The sequence below is a fragment of the Vulpes vulpes genome, chromosome X (assembly GCF_048418805.1).
Source record: "Vulpes vulpes isolate BD-2025 chromosome X, VulVul3, whole genome shotgun sequence".
Lineage (NCBI taxonomy): Eukaryota > Metazoa > Chordata > Mammalia > Carnivora > Canidae > Vulpes > Vulpes vulpes.
Window position 1 is genome coordinate 845,737 of NC_132796.1, and position 15,679 is coordinate 861,415.

Below are 15,679 nucleotides of genomic sequence, written 5' to 3' on the forward strand. Positions count from 1 at the left end.
CCTCGGCGCCACCACTACTGACGTTTGGGGTCGCCTGGTTCATTGCTGTAGGGCCGTCCTGGGCGCACCGGGGTGTGGAGCGCCTGCGCGGTCTCCCCACTAGATGGCACTGGCTCCTCTTCTAGCTGTGACCACGGAGTGGTCTGCGGTGCTCCGGGTTCCCTGGGGACAGAGGAGGCCTCGGTGGGGGACCGGGACCGTGACCGGAGATAGACACGATGGATGGATGATTGGCTCATTGATATGATGGATGATGGATGGTGGATGGAGAAGCGGTGGGTGGGTGGGTGGGTGGGTGGAGAGACAAGGCGGTGCCTACGCAGACAAGGCGCATGGATAGAGCGGGTGGGTGCCTGGATGGACGCACGGGTGGACGGACGGATGGACACGGACATGACGGGTACACAGACAAGCGTCTGTCCTGCCAGGCTTCTCCGCCCCGGGCACTGCGACAGCAGGGGCTGGTGACCGTGTGAGGCGGGGCGTCCCGGGCACGGCCTAGTGCTGAGCACTGTCCCCGTGTCCACCTGCCAGATGACACCAGCGCCCCACGCCTTTGTGACCACCGGCGGGCCCCGGCGACTACGCACACGTGCCCACCGCGCCACACCGTACCCCTGTGTGTGCGTGTCCGTGTATATGCGGCGCAGGTGCGTTTGGACACAACCACTGATGACGCGTTTGGCTGCCGTTGTTACGTCTCCGCTTCGTCCCCCTCAGTGTCCTGTGCGGGCCGCTGTCCCGTGAGGCAGCGGATGGGGGCTCCGAGCAGGCCGAGGCCCAGAGCCCGTGTGGGGTACAGAGGGGGACGCAGAGTGGGCAGGGGCGCGGGGGCCGGGGTGGGGGACATGGGCCGGGGAAGCAGCTCCCAGAGCCTGCGGACCCTCCGCACGGATCACAGGGGCTCCCGTCCTGTCCCGGGGGCTGTCCCCACAGAGGGCCGAGAACCAGAGCAGCGGCCGCAAATATCCCGCATCTTTCAGACGTCGGGGCGGGCCAGGCTGAGCTTTCTCCGGCCCCGTCGTTTCTGTGCGCGGGCCCGCGTCTCATTTAGGGCCGCGCTGCGGTGCGGTGCCTTTAGGCTCGTGGGGAGGCTGCCCACGTAGGACAGCGCGTCCCCAGACGCAGGAAGGGGCCCCGGCAGGCGTGGGATCGGGCTCCGGGGACAGGTGCCAGCAAGGTTCAAACCCAGGGTCGTCTGCCCCCCAGCTCTGGGACCCCGGAGGAGTCCCTCCACCGCTTTGTGCCCCAGTTTACTCCTCTGCAAAGTGGACCCAACAGCTGCCCCGTCGTAGGAGCTCGAGCATGTGACAGACCGGGGGATGCCCGGGTGTGGGGTTGATGCTACGCTTGCTGCCCGTTGTGTGGGGTTGACCCGGGAGTTCCCGAAACCAGCCGAGCCATCACACAGCGTGTCCCCATCCCAAGCCCTCACCCTGTGCCTCACTCGCATTTATTTACTCCCTCCCTGGAGGTAGCTTCACGGCGTTGAAAGGCAACCTCGGCGACATTTACCGCGGCACACAGACGTCCAAAGAGGTCAGCCGCCCCCCAAAAAAAGCAGCCAAGGTCAGCCGTGGAAACCTTTTAGCAAGTCAGCATGAGCCCGGTTGCGTCGCACGGTGGCCGCATAACTACGCCTTCTCACGGCTCGCTAAGTGGGAGGCGTTTTCTGGGCTGTGGTTTCCAGAAAGAGCGCACCGTGGAGGGTGGAAGGACGTTCCCGGCGCCTTGTGATAGACGCCGGGTTCTAGACGTTCCGATCCTTCAGCGTCATCGTCAGCACCAAGGGTGTATGACCCCGCTGACGTCGCCAGGGCAGGAAGGACACGGGTGCGGAAGCAGAGACCGCGCGTGTGCTTGCCCGAGGCTGGTCGTCGGGGTGGGGAGCACTCGGGCGTCGGACGTCTCTTTGGGGCGACGGGAATACCCCAGAGCTGCCTTGTGGTGTTTCCGGGACAGCTCTGCGAGCGGGCCACAGGCCAGTGAACCGTGCGGTGGCTCGAGCCGGGGGCCGTGGTGCTCGGGGACCCAGGGACACACAGACGGACACGTTGTGCGTGACCGCGCGTGTATAGCAGGTGTCGCCTGTGTAGGGACGGCAAGCGGATGCTGGGCGGCGGGCCTGGGGTTGTCACAGCCTCCGTGCCGCAGGATGAAGAGTTCTGGACGCGGATGCTGGGGACGGTGCCACAGCGCCACGGATGCGTTTGCGACCAGTGACCCGACGCCGTCACAGGGTTAACACGGTGGATCTTGTGTCTCTGTATTTTATCACAATATACAAAGAAATACTCGGAAGGAAAAGATAAGAGAAAAAAAGGACAGATACGCGGGAATGTTTGCTTCTTCCGTGTTCAGCGCTCTGGAGAGGTGACTGGGCAGAAATCGATGGTTTTGTGTGACGTCTACCGGGTCGCCTCTTTCTTTTTAGGGTAGATATTTTCAAACAGGCTCATAGGAAAGAGAATTATCGAATGGAAGCCCACATTCCCTCCACCCATCATCAGTGCTCAGGGTTCTGCCATTTTTCTTCCAGTCCCCCAAATGCGTTTGCAAGCTCACGTACATGGATGTGTGTGTGCAAGTGGGAGTGCGTGCATGGATGGATGCCCACACGTGTGCATGCGTCGATAGGGTACATTGTGTGCATGTGTGTGTGCATGCATGTGTGTGTGCATGGATGGATACGTGCATGCATGCGTGTATATGGGTGCACACGGGTATGTGTCTGTGCATGTATGTGTGTGCACATAAGACTGCATGTGTGTATAGGGTACATTGTGTGTACCCGTGTGTGCATGTGTGTGTGCGTGTGCATGGATGATATCTGCGTGCATGCGTGTATATGGGTGCACGTGGGTATGTGTGTGCATGTATGTGCGTGTGCATATAAGAGTGTGTGCATGGATGGATCCCCACGTGTGTGCATGCATGGATAGGGTACCTTGTGTGCATGTGTGTGTGTGCATCTATGTGTGCGTGCATGAATGGATGCATGCATGTATATGGGTGCACACGGGTATGTGTGTGCATGGATAGATGCCCACACGTGTGTATGCGTCGATAGGGTACATTGTGTGCATGTGTGTGTGCATGGATGGATATGTGCATGCATGCATGTATATGGGTGCACACGGGTATGTGTCTGTGCATGTATGTGTCTGCATATAAGACTGTGCATGTGTGTATAGGGTACATTGTGTATACCCGTGTGTGCATGTGTGTATGCATGGATGGATATCTGCGTGCATGCATGTATATGGGTGCGCATGGGTATCTGCGTGTGCATGTATGTGTGTGAATATAAGAGTGTGTGCATGGATGGATGCCCGTGTGTGTGGATACGGTACATTGTGTGCACGCATGTGCGTGCATGTATGTGCATGCATGGATGGATACCGCGTGCATGTGTGTATGTGGGTACATGGTGTGCATGCATGTATAGGGTACATTGTGTGCATGTGTGTGTGTGTGCACGGATGGATGAGTGCATGCCTGTATATGGGTGCATGCAGGTATGTGCATGCGTGGATGCCCACACGTATGCATGCACGTACATGGGTATATCGTGCATATGTGTGTGTCCATGGATGGATGCCCACACGCATGCATGAATGTGTGTATGCGTGCATGAGCACATGAATGGATGGACACCTGCATTTATGCATGTGTGTACATGGGTACATGCATGTGTGCATGCGTATGAGTGCAGGGAGGATGGATGCCCACATGCGTGCATGTGTATACAGGTGCATTGTGTGCATGTACGTGCAGACACGTATGTGTGTGCGTGGATGGGTGCCCGCATGATGCACGAACGCGGGTCCATGCGTGTGCACCCATGTGTCTGCTCTAGTATTTTAAGCCAAGCATCAAACGTCATATCATGAGACACACGGACATTCACACACGCATCTCTTACAAGAAAAGGATTTCTTTCTTGTTAAGGCGCCACCGTCCCAGGCAACAAACCCTCGATGGCATCGTGCGCCCTCCGCGGGCTGTGTTGCCCCGACGCAGGCCGCGTGCTTCCCAGCACCCTGACTGGGCCATCGGAGGAGAGCCTTGAGGTTGGAGACCCCAAGGTCTGGCTGAGGGCAGCACACGCTCCAAAGCGACGTGGGCGCCGTCGTTGGGCAGCAGGGGGCTCCGAGGTCAGAATGGGGAATGTGCTCACCTCCCGAAAGGGGAGACAATGGGGTGGCGCCCGGGTGTTAGGTGTCGGGCGCCCCTGCCTCTCCCCCTGCAGCAGGAGCCCAATCCGGGCATCACATCTTTCCAGAAAGCCCCCAAGCCGTGCGTACCCCCAACACGTCATACTTTTATTTGATACTTAACAGGCAAACAGGTGGAGTTTCTGGGCGCACACGCACGAGGCACACGCGGTCGGCGTGTCGAGCCAGCAGCAAGGCCCGTCCTGGCATTTCGGGCTCCAGCACAGACTCCGTGGCGCGAAGCCATGACCTCTGCGGCCGGGAAGAGGCCCCGTCCCCCAGCTAAAGCGGCCGCTGCCCGCTTACAGGACGGTGGCCCCGGGGCCAGTCCCCTCTGTCCTCCCGACGGCGTCGGGGCCCTGACATCCTGCGGCGGCGGACGATGTTATGTAGACGGGCTTCGTCCCGTTCACGCCGTGAGGCGCTCCGTGCGGCTGCTTTGAGGTTCTCACAGCTTCGGCGCAGCGGACAGGCCAGGCCCACGCCCAGAGCGCGGGTGGGGGCGTCCTGCTGGCTCTGGACTTCCGACCCTGGATGCTGCTGCCTCGAAGATGCTTTCTAGGGTTTAAGACAGTTGGGGGACGTGCTTACTTGGTCACAGAATCCAGGTCGCTAAGGCCAGGCTTCTTGGAGTCACCTGGGCCTCCCCCCACCCCCAAGCCCCCCCAGGTAAATGCCTCTGCAAGTAAGTCTCAAGGGGTCTCTCTGAAGGGTCCTTACGGTGGCCTTGGACTCCGTGCTCACAGCTGGGCATTCAGGACCAAGTGGCTTCAATGCCGTCCCCGGCAGGGACCTTCCAGGTGCAAGGCGGTGGGTGATGACCGTGGTGACAGTGTCGACGGGCCCCCAAGCCCGAGTCTCAGGCCCCAAGGGCACGCACAGCGAGGGCTCACCCACTTTCCACCTGCAGGGGCGCCAGGGCAGGGGTGGGAACGTGGGTCTCGTCCCAGGGCCACACCCTCCTCCCGCCGGAGCCGTGCGTGCGTCTCCGGTTACTCCCCGGAGCAGGTGCCCTGTGAAGGGCGGCCGTGTGCATGGCGTGGGACTCCACGCGGGGACGTCACCGTGTGCAGAAAGGCATCGAGGGCACGGGGCATCTCAGGTGCCACCACCCCGGGGACCCTCCTGGAGGCTCTGTGCCCCGCATTCACCCCGTGACTTACGAGGGCCAACCCCGGAGGAGACGCCTTGTCTTGTCTTCTGGAGAGCCCTGCACACCACATCCCATCCCAGCTCTGGAGACAGGACATCTCAGGTCCAGGGACTCCGGGGAGGGTCCCTCCCACCTCTTCCAGCGTCTGGGTCCCCAGGCGTCCCCGGGCTGGTGGCCGCGTCCCTTCCGTCCCCGCCTCCGCCCTCACGGGGCTCCTCCTCTGTGTCTGCAGCTCCTCTCCTGTCTCTTCCTGTCGTTGGATTTAGGGCCACCCCGATGCAGGAGGTCACGTTCTGAGCTCCTGGATGCACACGGGTTTGGGGTCACTACTTGGTCCCGGACAGCCGTGGGCGCTCTTACGTGTAGGGTCGGTGGTCTGGCCAGGCGCCCGGGTCCCAGAGGGCTCCTTGGGTGAGGCGAGGTGCACGAGGTCAGCCCACACCCTGGGAGGACTCGCACGTGGCTCAGCGGCTGTCACCCGGCGGGAGGAGGAGGCTGAGAACCGTCCGGAGGGCGCCTCGGGGCCTGGAGACGTCCGGGACCCCAGTGGTGGCAGCAGCCGGCCATCGTCGTTCACGGAACTCGTCGTCAGCAGCCTGTGCTCCAGCTGGAGGCCCTGCACCCGCGCCTCCTGCGTGGTTGCCCGCCGCGTGCGGACGTGGGGAGTCGTGACATTTTGGAGAACGTGAGCCTGGAGGAACCAGAGTCACCAACCCGTTTGGAAGCCCTTGTGGTTGCTCCTGGCAGGGGGGGTCCCTTTGCCATAGCAGCGCGGAGAGGGGGTGCTGGTGAGCTCCGGGAGCACAGAGGTCAACAGGGGCACGTCTACCCGCGTCTGGGGTCACGCACACTGACCGAGGCTGCTCTGCACGCGCGGTCCAGGCTGTCCAGGGTCTCCAGCAGCAGGTGCACAGAGCAAGGCCGGCGGACGCTGGGGACCCAGGGGGACCGGGATGGGCGGCTGAGCGCGTGGTCAGGGTGGGTGCTGGGCATCAGGGAGCCGGCACCGTGCGTCCTGCACCGCTGCAGCGGCCTCCGTGCCCCAGCGGCGGCCTGTGCGCACCTGCAGCCCCGGGGGAGGGGGCGGCGCGGGGCTCAGAACACGCTCTCCTGCCTCCTGAGGGCCGGCCGGCCCGGACCCTCCAGCCCGTCGCCGTGGCCGCTGGACATGGAGCGCGCCGACAGCGTCCGCGGCGAGAACAGGCTGTCGCGGCCCGCGTCCCGGCAGGTGGCCGGCAGCGGCCCGTAGCCCAGGTAGCGCCGCAGGCGCAGCTGGAACTCGCGGGAGGCGAAGTAATACACGAAGGGGTCCAGGCAGTTGTTGACGCAGCTGAGGCACAGCGTGAGCTTGTACACGTGGTAGTAGCTGCGGCCCAGGAAGAGGCGGCTGACCATGTGCACCAGCAGCACGAAGTTGTTGGGCGCGAAGCAGGTGACGAAGGCCAGCAGCACCACGAAGGCCAGGCTGACGGCGCGGCGGCGCTGGCCGCGGCCCTGCGGGTCGGAGGCGCGCAGCAGCGTCAGGATGGTGGCCGTGTAGCAGGCCACGGTGACCACGAAGGGGATGAAGAAGAGCACGATGAAGAGCGTGAAGAGGAAGATGGCCCACATGGCCACGCTGGGCAGCATGGTGGACTTGAGCACGTCGAAGCAGGTGACGATGCCCAGCTCCTCCACGGCGTAGGTGAGGTCGGTGCGCGCCAGCGGGGACAGCGCGACCAGGAGCAGCAGCCACGCGGCGGCGCAGGCGGCCACGGCGTAGCGGCGGCGGCGCCAGGGCGCGGAGGCCAGCGGGTACACGACGCCCAGGAAGCGCTCCACGCTGATGCACGTCATGGTGAGGATGGACGAGTACATGTTGGCGTAGAAGACCACGGTGACCACGTTGCACAGCACCTCGCCGAACACCCAGTGGTTGCCGTTGCGGTGGTAGTAGATCTGGAAGGGCAGCACGCTGGCCAGCATCAGGTCCGTGACGCTCAGGTTGATCATGAACACCACGGACGGCGACTTGGGCCCGATGTGCCGGCACAGCACCCACAGCGAGAACAGGTTGCCCGGGATGCTCACCACCGCCACCAGCGAGTACACCACGGGCAGGGCCACCGCGATGACGGGGTCGCGCAGCATCAGGATGGTGGCGTTGTCCGGCCCCGACACGTTCATGTCCATGGTGGCGCCGGTGCGCGGGACGCGGTCTGCAAGGCAAGGGGCGCTCGGGTGAGGGATGCAGGGGGGGCCGCCCCGGGCGCTCCCCGCACTTTGCCACCACACCAGGGCCCGGAGCGGTGCGGTGCTTCCCCATGGAAGCCCGGAGGACGTGTGCACGGCAGCATGCCAAGGGACTGACCCGCTTTCCGGGTGCAAACCCTGGCCGGGTGGGGGGGCACCCTGGGGCCCGCTGGCTATGACTGCTGCCCTGGATGGCCGCTCAGGGGCACTGGGCCGCGGCAAGGACACCCCACCACCTGCCCCGCTGGCACCCTGCACGGAGCGGCCTTGCTTCCTCCGCCCTTGCGCCTCACGGGACACGGTGGCTCTGCTCCCCCACAGCGGGGACCCTGATCTTGGGGGATCATCATCACCGACGGGGTGGGGGGGTTGGAGACCCCGACGAGGCTCTGGGAGGGCGCATGGACACTGCACAGTGCTCATAGGTGATGGGGGGAGCTTTGGAGACCCCGACGAGGCTCTGGGAGGGGCACACACACACCGTGCAAGGTGCTCATAGGTGATGGGGGGGGCTTTGGAGACCCCGACGGGGCTCTGGGAGGGGCGCATGGACACCGAGCAGGGTGCTCATAGGTGATGGGGGGGCTTTGGAGACCCCAACGGGCTCTGAGAGGGGCGCACACACACCCGCAGGGTGCTCATCACCGACTGGAGGGGGCTTTGGAGACCCCGACGGGCTCTGGGAGGGCGCACGCACACCCGCAGGGTGCTCATCACCGCCGGGGTGGGGGTGGGGGGCTTTGGAGACCCCGACGGGCTCTGGGAGGGGCGCAGGCACACCGCACAGGGTGCTCATCACCGACTGGGGGCGGGCTTTGGAGACCCCGACGGGCTCTGGGAGGGGCGCACGCACACCGCGCGGGAAGCCCCCCTTCCATCCCAACGGCCCAGCACAGCACCCCCCCCCCTCACGCGAAGGTCTATGACCACGGGGAGGGGCGGAAGGAAGAGTGCACACGTGTGTCACATGATTGCTCCACATCTGAGCTTCAAGGCCACGACGCGCACGCACCTGCTCAAGGTACCGCGGCCGGGCACCTGCGCCGAGGAGCACACGCTCGCCTCCCGTGTGGCTGCAAATCCCCCAGGCCCCGGCCTCTCGGAGCGCACACAGCACTAGGGAACCTGGACTCGCAGGTCTGCAGGTCGGGGCCCTGTCCCCACGGCCACCCGAGCCTCACCTCTGCGTGCTGTTCTCGGTCGCCCCCACGAGGCACTCTTCTGCCCGCTGGTGGAGCCCAGGGGCACAGGGGAGCAAGTGTGCCGGAGAGGCGGACCCTACCTAGACGGGTGGCCGATGCGCCCACGCGGCCGGGCTACAGCGCGCGCCAATGCAGCTGGGTGTGCATGAGGCGGTGGCCGTGCAAGGGTTTCATGGCTGTGGCCCCCGGAGCACAGGCAGCCGCCTTGAAGGAAAGAGGCGATGCTCTGGCCCGTGGTGGGCCTCGTCTCATCAGGGGAAGGCCCGAGGGCGCAGCCAGGTTTCCCAGAGGAGACGGTGTTCAACTTCCAGACGCCCCGAGCTCTCTCCTGAGGCTCCCGCCGGCCTCCTGCCCGCAGATGTCACGCTTGCGCCGCGCAGCCGTGTGGGCCAGGCCTTGACGGAAGGTTTTGTTGTATCTGTACATGCCTCCACACATGCAGGTCCACACGCACGCACACACGTGTTCTGTTGCACATGTTTCTACATGTTCCTGCAATACACATGGCCTGTTGTGTGCACATTGCGTTGCGTGTGTGTGCACGCGTGTGTTGTGTGTATATGTACGTGTGCACACATCCAGGTGCATGTATGTACGTACACACGTTCTCTTGCGTATTTATCCTGTCGCATATGTACGCACGATACACGGATGCACGCATCTTGTGTATTTATCTTCCCGCAGACGCGTGCATGGATATCGTGTTGCACATGTGTGTACGTGTGCACGTCCTGGTACACATTAATCCTATCGCGTACATGCATGTGTACACGCACACACACCTTACTGTGTATTCACCGTACGGCATATACCTGCACGTATATGGACGCACACCCTACTGCATGTTTATCCTGCTGCAAACACAAGTATGCACACACACACACGATCCTGCATGCACGCTACTCCTTTATATACACGCATGCGTGTCATGTTGTAAACACATGTATGTACACGCACACCCTCCTGCGTATTTATCCTGTCGCATATGCACGTGTGAATATATACACCCACGTCCTACTGTATATCTGTTGTCACGTGCATATGTGTGTATACACGTGTATCCTAGTGCATATTTATCCTGTTGCAAATAGGTGTGTGCACGCAGCCTACTCTGCACGCATTCGACTGTATTTCCATGGACACACACATACGATGTAAATACATGTAAGCACACACAGTCCTGTTGTGTATTTATCTTATTGCATATGTATGTGCACACGCATTCTATCGCATACGTACCCTGTTTCATGAAGATGTACCCGTAGCCACACGTATGCCCGGTCATATACGCATTCTATTGCATACATGTAGCCCATTACATGCACGTTTGTATACACACACATGCAATCCTCTTGAATATTTGTCCTGTTGCACATAAATGTATACACACACACACACACCCTATTGTGTGTGCATTCATATGTATATACACATCCGGATGCATGTATTGTGTGCACGTCTTATTGCATCTACATGTATGTTTCTACACACACATCTACCCTGCCATTTGTATACATACATATGCACACACACACACCCCTTATTGCATGTATGTGTATTTATATGTACACACATATATATACCTTATGGTGTGTTCATATGTGCACACACAATACCCTATGGTGTGTTCATATGTGCGCACACACATATCATATGGTGTGTTCATATGTGCACACTCATATATATCCTATGTTGTGTTCACATGTGCACACACACATATCCTGTGATGTGTTCATACGTGCACACACACATATACCCTGCGGTGTGTTCATATGCACACACACACATATGTCCTATATGTATCCTGCCTATGCAGAAGCTCACAGCACACGCGTATATTCTCTTACTTCACGTCCTACTTTCCACATCTGTGTCTATATAGGCACAGGCATGTGTCCTCCGGCACGCGTGTCCAATTGCACTTAGACGTGGTATGGCGGTGCTCTGTCCGTACATACGTACGCAGCCTGCAGCTGCAGCAGCCCTGTACGTGCAGGCACACGCACAAGCCATCTATGGACGTCAAAGCCATGTGCATCCATCTGCAGCCTTTCGGGTCTGCTTCTCCGGAGAACCCGCAGGGATGCAGCGAGGGTGGCCTGCAAGGGGCCTCGTGGGCGCTGGGAGACAATGACCAGCTGTTCATTATCTTTGTCCTGATTCTCCCGTAGGAGACAGGGGACAGCCCCACGTGCCCCTCGCCAGCGTCCCCACGGCAGACGGTGGGTGTGGCCACAGCTCTGGCCTCTGACCTCTCTCCCCAGGTCTCTGCAGAGGCCCAGCCCATGAGGACATAGGTGCTGCTCCTGGGGGACGGGGTCTCCTCTGACGGTGCATGTCGCCCCGGGACCCCAGGCCCCGTGCATGCACACCCTGCCTGGGACCTCTGCACCCAGGGCGCCTGCCCCGTGCTGCCGTAGGCCGTCCCGGGGTGAAGATCCCTGGGCCTTCATTTGCATCAAGGTGAGACGTGTCCAGACGCCTCCCCAAGGGCTTCCCTGCCGCACTCATGCAGACACCTTCTCTGCTGAAAACCCCGGCGCGGTGCATCCTGTGGAGCTGTGCCCCCTGCAGCGCCCAGGCAAGCACAGGTGGGCACAGACCGAGGCCTCTTCTCTGCAGAATTGCAGCAAAATCATTCTGTGCCAGGAAGCGCTTTTCTGGGCGGCTCCACGGCACCTTCCCATGGCTTACGTGTCTATGTGCATCTTTGCAACAGGGACCCGGCATCATGCTGGGGCCTGGCATAGACACGGGTGCTCAGTCCCAGGGTCCAGACACAGAGTCCAGCTCCTGGCTCTGCAGCTGGACCCACACGGGACCTCGGGCACGTCCCCAGCGCCGCACGCCCAGTGCTTCTGGAGCTCTGCAAGGCAGGCACGGAGCACCCCACCAGCTGCAGGTGCCGCATGACGGGGCCTTGAGGTGCAGATGCCCCTGAACATGGGCTGGAGTCCCCACAGGGGGACCCTGGATACCGAGCCCCCTCTGCCAGCTGATTTGGCTTGACTATCTTGTGGCCTGATAAAGCTCACAGAGAAGTGTGCAAACCTGCACACCCCTGCTCCGGGGCAGCCCGGCAGCAAAGGGACCCCCACCCCAGGGCGCCGGGCTCACGTGGACACGTGGTGGCATGGGCCTCAGCATGCGGGAGGGTGCCCCTGAGACGGCGCCGGCCTCCCCCGGGGACCCTGCTGCGCCCTCTGTCGCCGTGATGCCCGCCGGCCTGGCACTGGCCGCCACATCCTAGGGCAGTCCCTCCGGGGGTGTCTGCTTGTGGGCCACTGGAGAGCCCCAGACACTGCCTTCGGGGCCCATCTACGTGCCCCTCCGCTGCCCCGGGGGGTGGCGTGGCTGCCGCGGAGGCCTGCCACCTGCCGCCCGTATCTGCACGGACAGGTTCCTCAAACCGGCTTAAAAACGGCCCCGGGTTTCACTTTGACTGTGACGCTTTCTGCTCTGCTCACAGGGTGGCTCCTACTGTCACCCAGAGGCCACCTCTGTCCACGGAGCGGGGGGGGGGGGGGGGACACACACCAATGCCTCGCAGGGTGCAGAGCACGAGCAGGGACGACAATCTGTGCTCCGGGGACATGCAGGTCGCGGGCACGTGTGCGCCACGGGGATGCGTCCATGGCCGGGCGCCGAGCAAGTGTCCTGGGGCACGGACGTGCACGCAGGAAACCAGCCCCTGGGAATGCAGAGCCTTTCTGCGCGGGGCGGGAATTGGGGGTGGGAAACTGTTTCCCTTTCTGCTTCCGGAGGCGAGCGCAGCAAAGAGGGACGAGCTGATCTATTGTTGTCCCCCCAGGTGGCGGCCCGGGAGGCGCCCATTTGCATGCTGTGCAGCCGAGTTGAAAGCAGAGGTGCACGCGCGGCAGGTGGCGGAAGATGACACCCCAGCTCCCCTGTGTCATCTCAGGACGACACGCAGCCCGCTGTGGCTGCACAGCCCCCGCTGCGGCCTCGGGGCGTCTGGGCCCCCGCAGCGTGGCCGCCGGCCCAGCGCCACGGGTGATTAATAAAGAAATCAGCTCTTGCAGACCCGGCTCCTGTGACACACGGGCACTTGTGGTTTGGGCCCGGCTGGTGGCGGCGGGTGGGCGGCAGGATGGAAATTTTACCAACGGAGCAAAAAGCGGGCGAGCGGAGGGGGCTCCTGCGGAGGGGCCTCGGCGGGCGGCCGGTCAGCCTGTGCCCACAGGAAGTGCCCGCGGTGTCAGCGCCGGGCGCCAACGGCCGACTGCTCGGGCCTGGGTCAGCCGGATGCCCCTCATTTCTTTAAAAAAAAAAAATTTTTTTTTTTTGGTGTTTCACACCTTCACTGAGATATGATTTACATATGGTCAAGTTCACCCGTTTGAAGTGGACAATTCTGTGGTTTTGAACGTCTTCGCAGATGTGCCGGCAGGAGCACAATGCGACCCCTGAAGGGAAGCCGGGCGCCGGGGCCGCGTCCTCGCCGCCGCCCCCAGCCCCCGGAGGGGTCGCACGTCCACGACCTGGGTCTCCCCGGATGTGCCTGTTCTGGAGCTTCGCCGACGCGGGATCGCCCGCTCCGTGCTCGCCGGCGTCTCCCAGAGCATCGTGCTCTCAAGGCCCACGCTGGGGGCAGCAGGTGTCAGAGCCGGGGTCCTTTCGGTGGCTGAGGACGCCATTCGGTTCATCCATCCTTCCGTGGATGGGTCGCATCAACCTTTGGGGTTGTTCCTGCTGCTTGGTGACTGTGAACAGGGCTGTTGGTTTTACCCGCAGCCCCGGACACGCCCCACCCCACGTGAAGGCTCACAACACGGAGCACCGGGTCCTTTGGGTCAGTTGAGGTGAGGCTGACTCAAGGGTCTGGGGAAAAGCAGAGGGCAAATGGGTGAAGAGCATCAGTGACTCAAGCTCTTGAGAGCTCCTCTCAGGGCCCCGGAGCGTCCTTTCACTGTCACGACTCCTGCTTCCTGAGTGCTGGGGGCCGGCCCGGGTGCTGCGCTCACAGCGGGGACAGGAAGCCACCGGCCAGCCCCTTGCACTGCAGGCTGGTCTCCCTTCGGGGTGTCTTGGTTCTTGGCAGCCCTCACGTGGTGCCGTTGAGGATCCACACGCATGGTGGCTTTTGAACGGGTATTCATCCTCCCCAGCTCTGGAGACCAGAAGTCGGAGCTGCAGTGGGGCAGGGCTGTGCTCCCTCCGGAGGCTCCGGGGAGGGTCCTTCCCGCCTCTGCCAGCGTCTGGGGCCCCAGGCGTCCCCGGGCTGGTGGCCGCGTCCCTCCCGTCTCTGCCTCCATCCTCACGGGGCTCCTCCTCTGTGTCTGCGGCTCCTCCTCTGTCTTTTCCAAGGACCCGTGTCGCTGGACGTAGGGCCACCTCGTCTCAGAGCCTTCATGTCATCCCATCTGCAAACACCCTATTTCCAAACAAATCACATTCCCAGGTTCTGGGGGCCACGTCTTTGGGGGCCCCCATTCAGCCCACCGTACGAGGTGTCAAGGAGGAGAATATTCCTAAGAGCTGTTTGTAGTATTTTCTGGGTCCTCCACCTTCAACGGACAGACAGAAGCGTCCGTCAGGAGTGACTTCTCTTGAGGCGTCATCAGCATGAGAGCCACCCTCCGAGACCCAGCCAACTGGGTGCAGCCAACTGCTGCTGACCCTCGGAGCACCCGAGGGCCGTGCTCCCGGCTACAGCGATGGCCCCGCCAGTGCCGAGAGGCCTCGGGACGCCCAGCCTGGGGTTTGGAATCTGACCGTGACACCCAGAGGTTCTGGGCATTGACACGTGGCCCTCGGGAAGCTGTGTACCCCCTCACCAGCCTCGTCTGGGACACCACCTTCTTGCCCAAACCCCGAGGCATGCCCAATGTCTGTCATGTGATTCAGGAGAGGAAGCTGCTGGGTTTTCTGGTCAACCATGGGCCACTCACCAAAGACACAAGAAAGTCTGCGGTTGTCGTGGGCTGAAAGGTGCCTCCCCCAAATGCATGTGTTGAAGTCCTAATTCCCCGGACCTCAGAAAGTATGTGACCTTCGTTAGAAAGAGACTTTGCAAGTTGTCCAATTACGATGGGACCAGACTCCAGTATGCCTGGCGTCTCGATGCAAAGGGGGAAGTCTGGACACAGACAGGCACGTGGGGAGGACGCCATGTGGAGATGGAGGCAGAGATAGGGTTGATGCAGGACCCACCCCTGGGTCATCTATCTATCCATCCATCCGTCCCTGTCTCCTTTTCTCTCTCCCTTCATCCATCCATCTATCCATCCATCCCTCCATCCATCCATTCATCCATCCAATGATCCATTCTTATCTTCAATACATCCATTGGTCCACCCCACCCATCCATCCATCCAACCATCCATTCATATTTTCTATCATCTATCTATCCATCCAACAATCTATTTATCCATCTATCCATTCATCCATCCATCCATCCATCCATCCATCCATCCATCCAACAATCTACTCGTCAGTTCAACCATCCAGGCATCTATCCATCTATATCATCTATCTATCCATCCATCCATCTACTTATGCATCTATACATCTAACAATCTATCCATCCATCCACCCATCCATCCACCCATCCATCCAACCATCCATCCATCCATCCATCCATCCATCCATCCAACCATCCATCCATCCATCCATCCATCCATCCATCCATCCATCCAACCATCCATCCATCCATCCATATCATCTATCTATCTATCTATCATCTCTCTATCCATCCACCTATTCATCCATCCATCCACCCACCCATTTTGTTGGTGGTTTCATGTTGCATTAACATTTTATATCCCTATGTCACAAAATCTTTCCCACGATGCCTTCTATATTTTATACCTTTCTCAGGTTTAAGTACCGACTATCTTGTATGAAATATGTCT

At 61.1% G+C, this 15,679-nt stretch overlaps 1 protein-coding gene and 1 long non-coding RNA gene across 3 annotated transcripts in view; one reads left to right on the top strand and one right to left on the bottom strand.

The window, feature by feature from the left end:
• The first annotated feature begins 308 nt into the window (after positions 1 to 308).
• LOC140596190 (uncharacterized) lies at positions 309 to 12,846 on the top strand. Its single transcript, XR_011998209.1, has 2 exons — positions 309 to 650; positions 12,616 to 12,846. It is a non-coding gene; the product is annotated as an uncharacterized lncRNA (long non-coding RNA).
• The window catches only part of P2RY8 (P2Y receptor family member 8), a 36,787-nt gene continuing 25,412 nt past the window's right edge, over positions 4,305 to 15,679 (bottom strand). For both annotated transcript variants that reach the window (XM_072743875.1, XM_072743876.1), the window contains exon 2: positions 4,305 to 7,568. In XM_072743875.1, the coding sequence (XP_072599976.1) occupies positions 6,466 to 7,542 (1,077 nt within the window). In that variant the 5' untranslated portion in view covers positions 7,543 to 7,568 and the 3' untranslated portion in view covers positions 4,305 to 6,465. The remainder of the gene's footprint in view (positions 7,569 to 15,679) is intronic.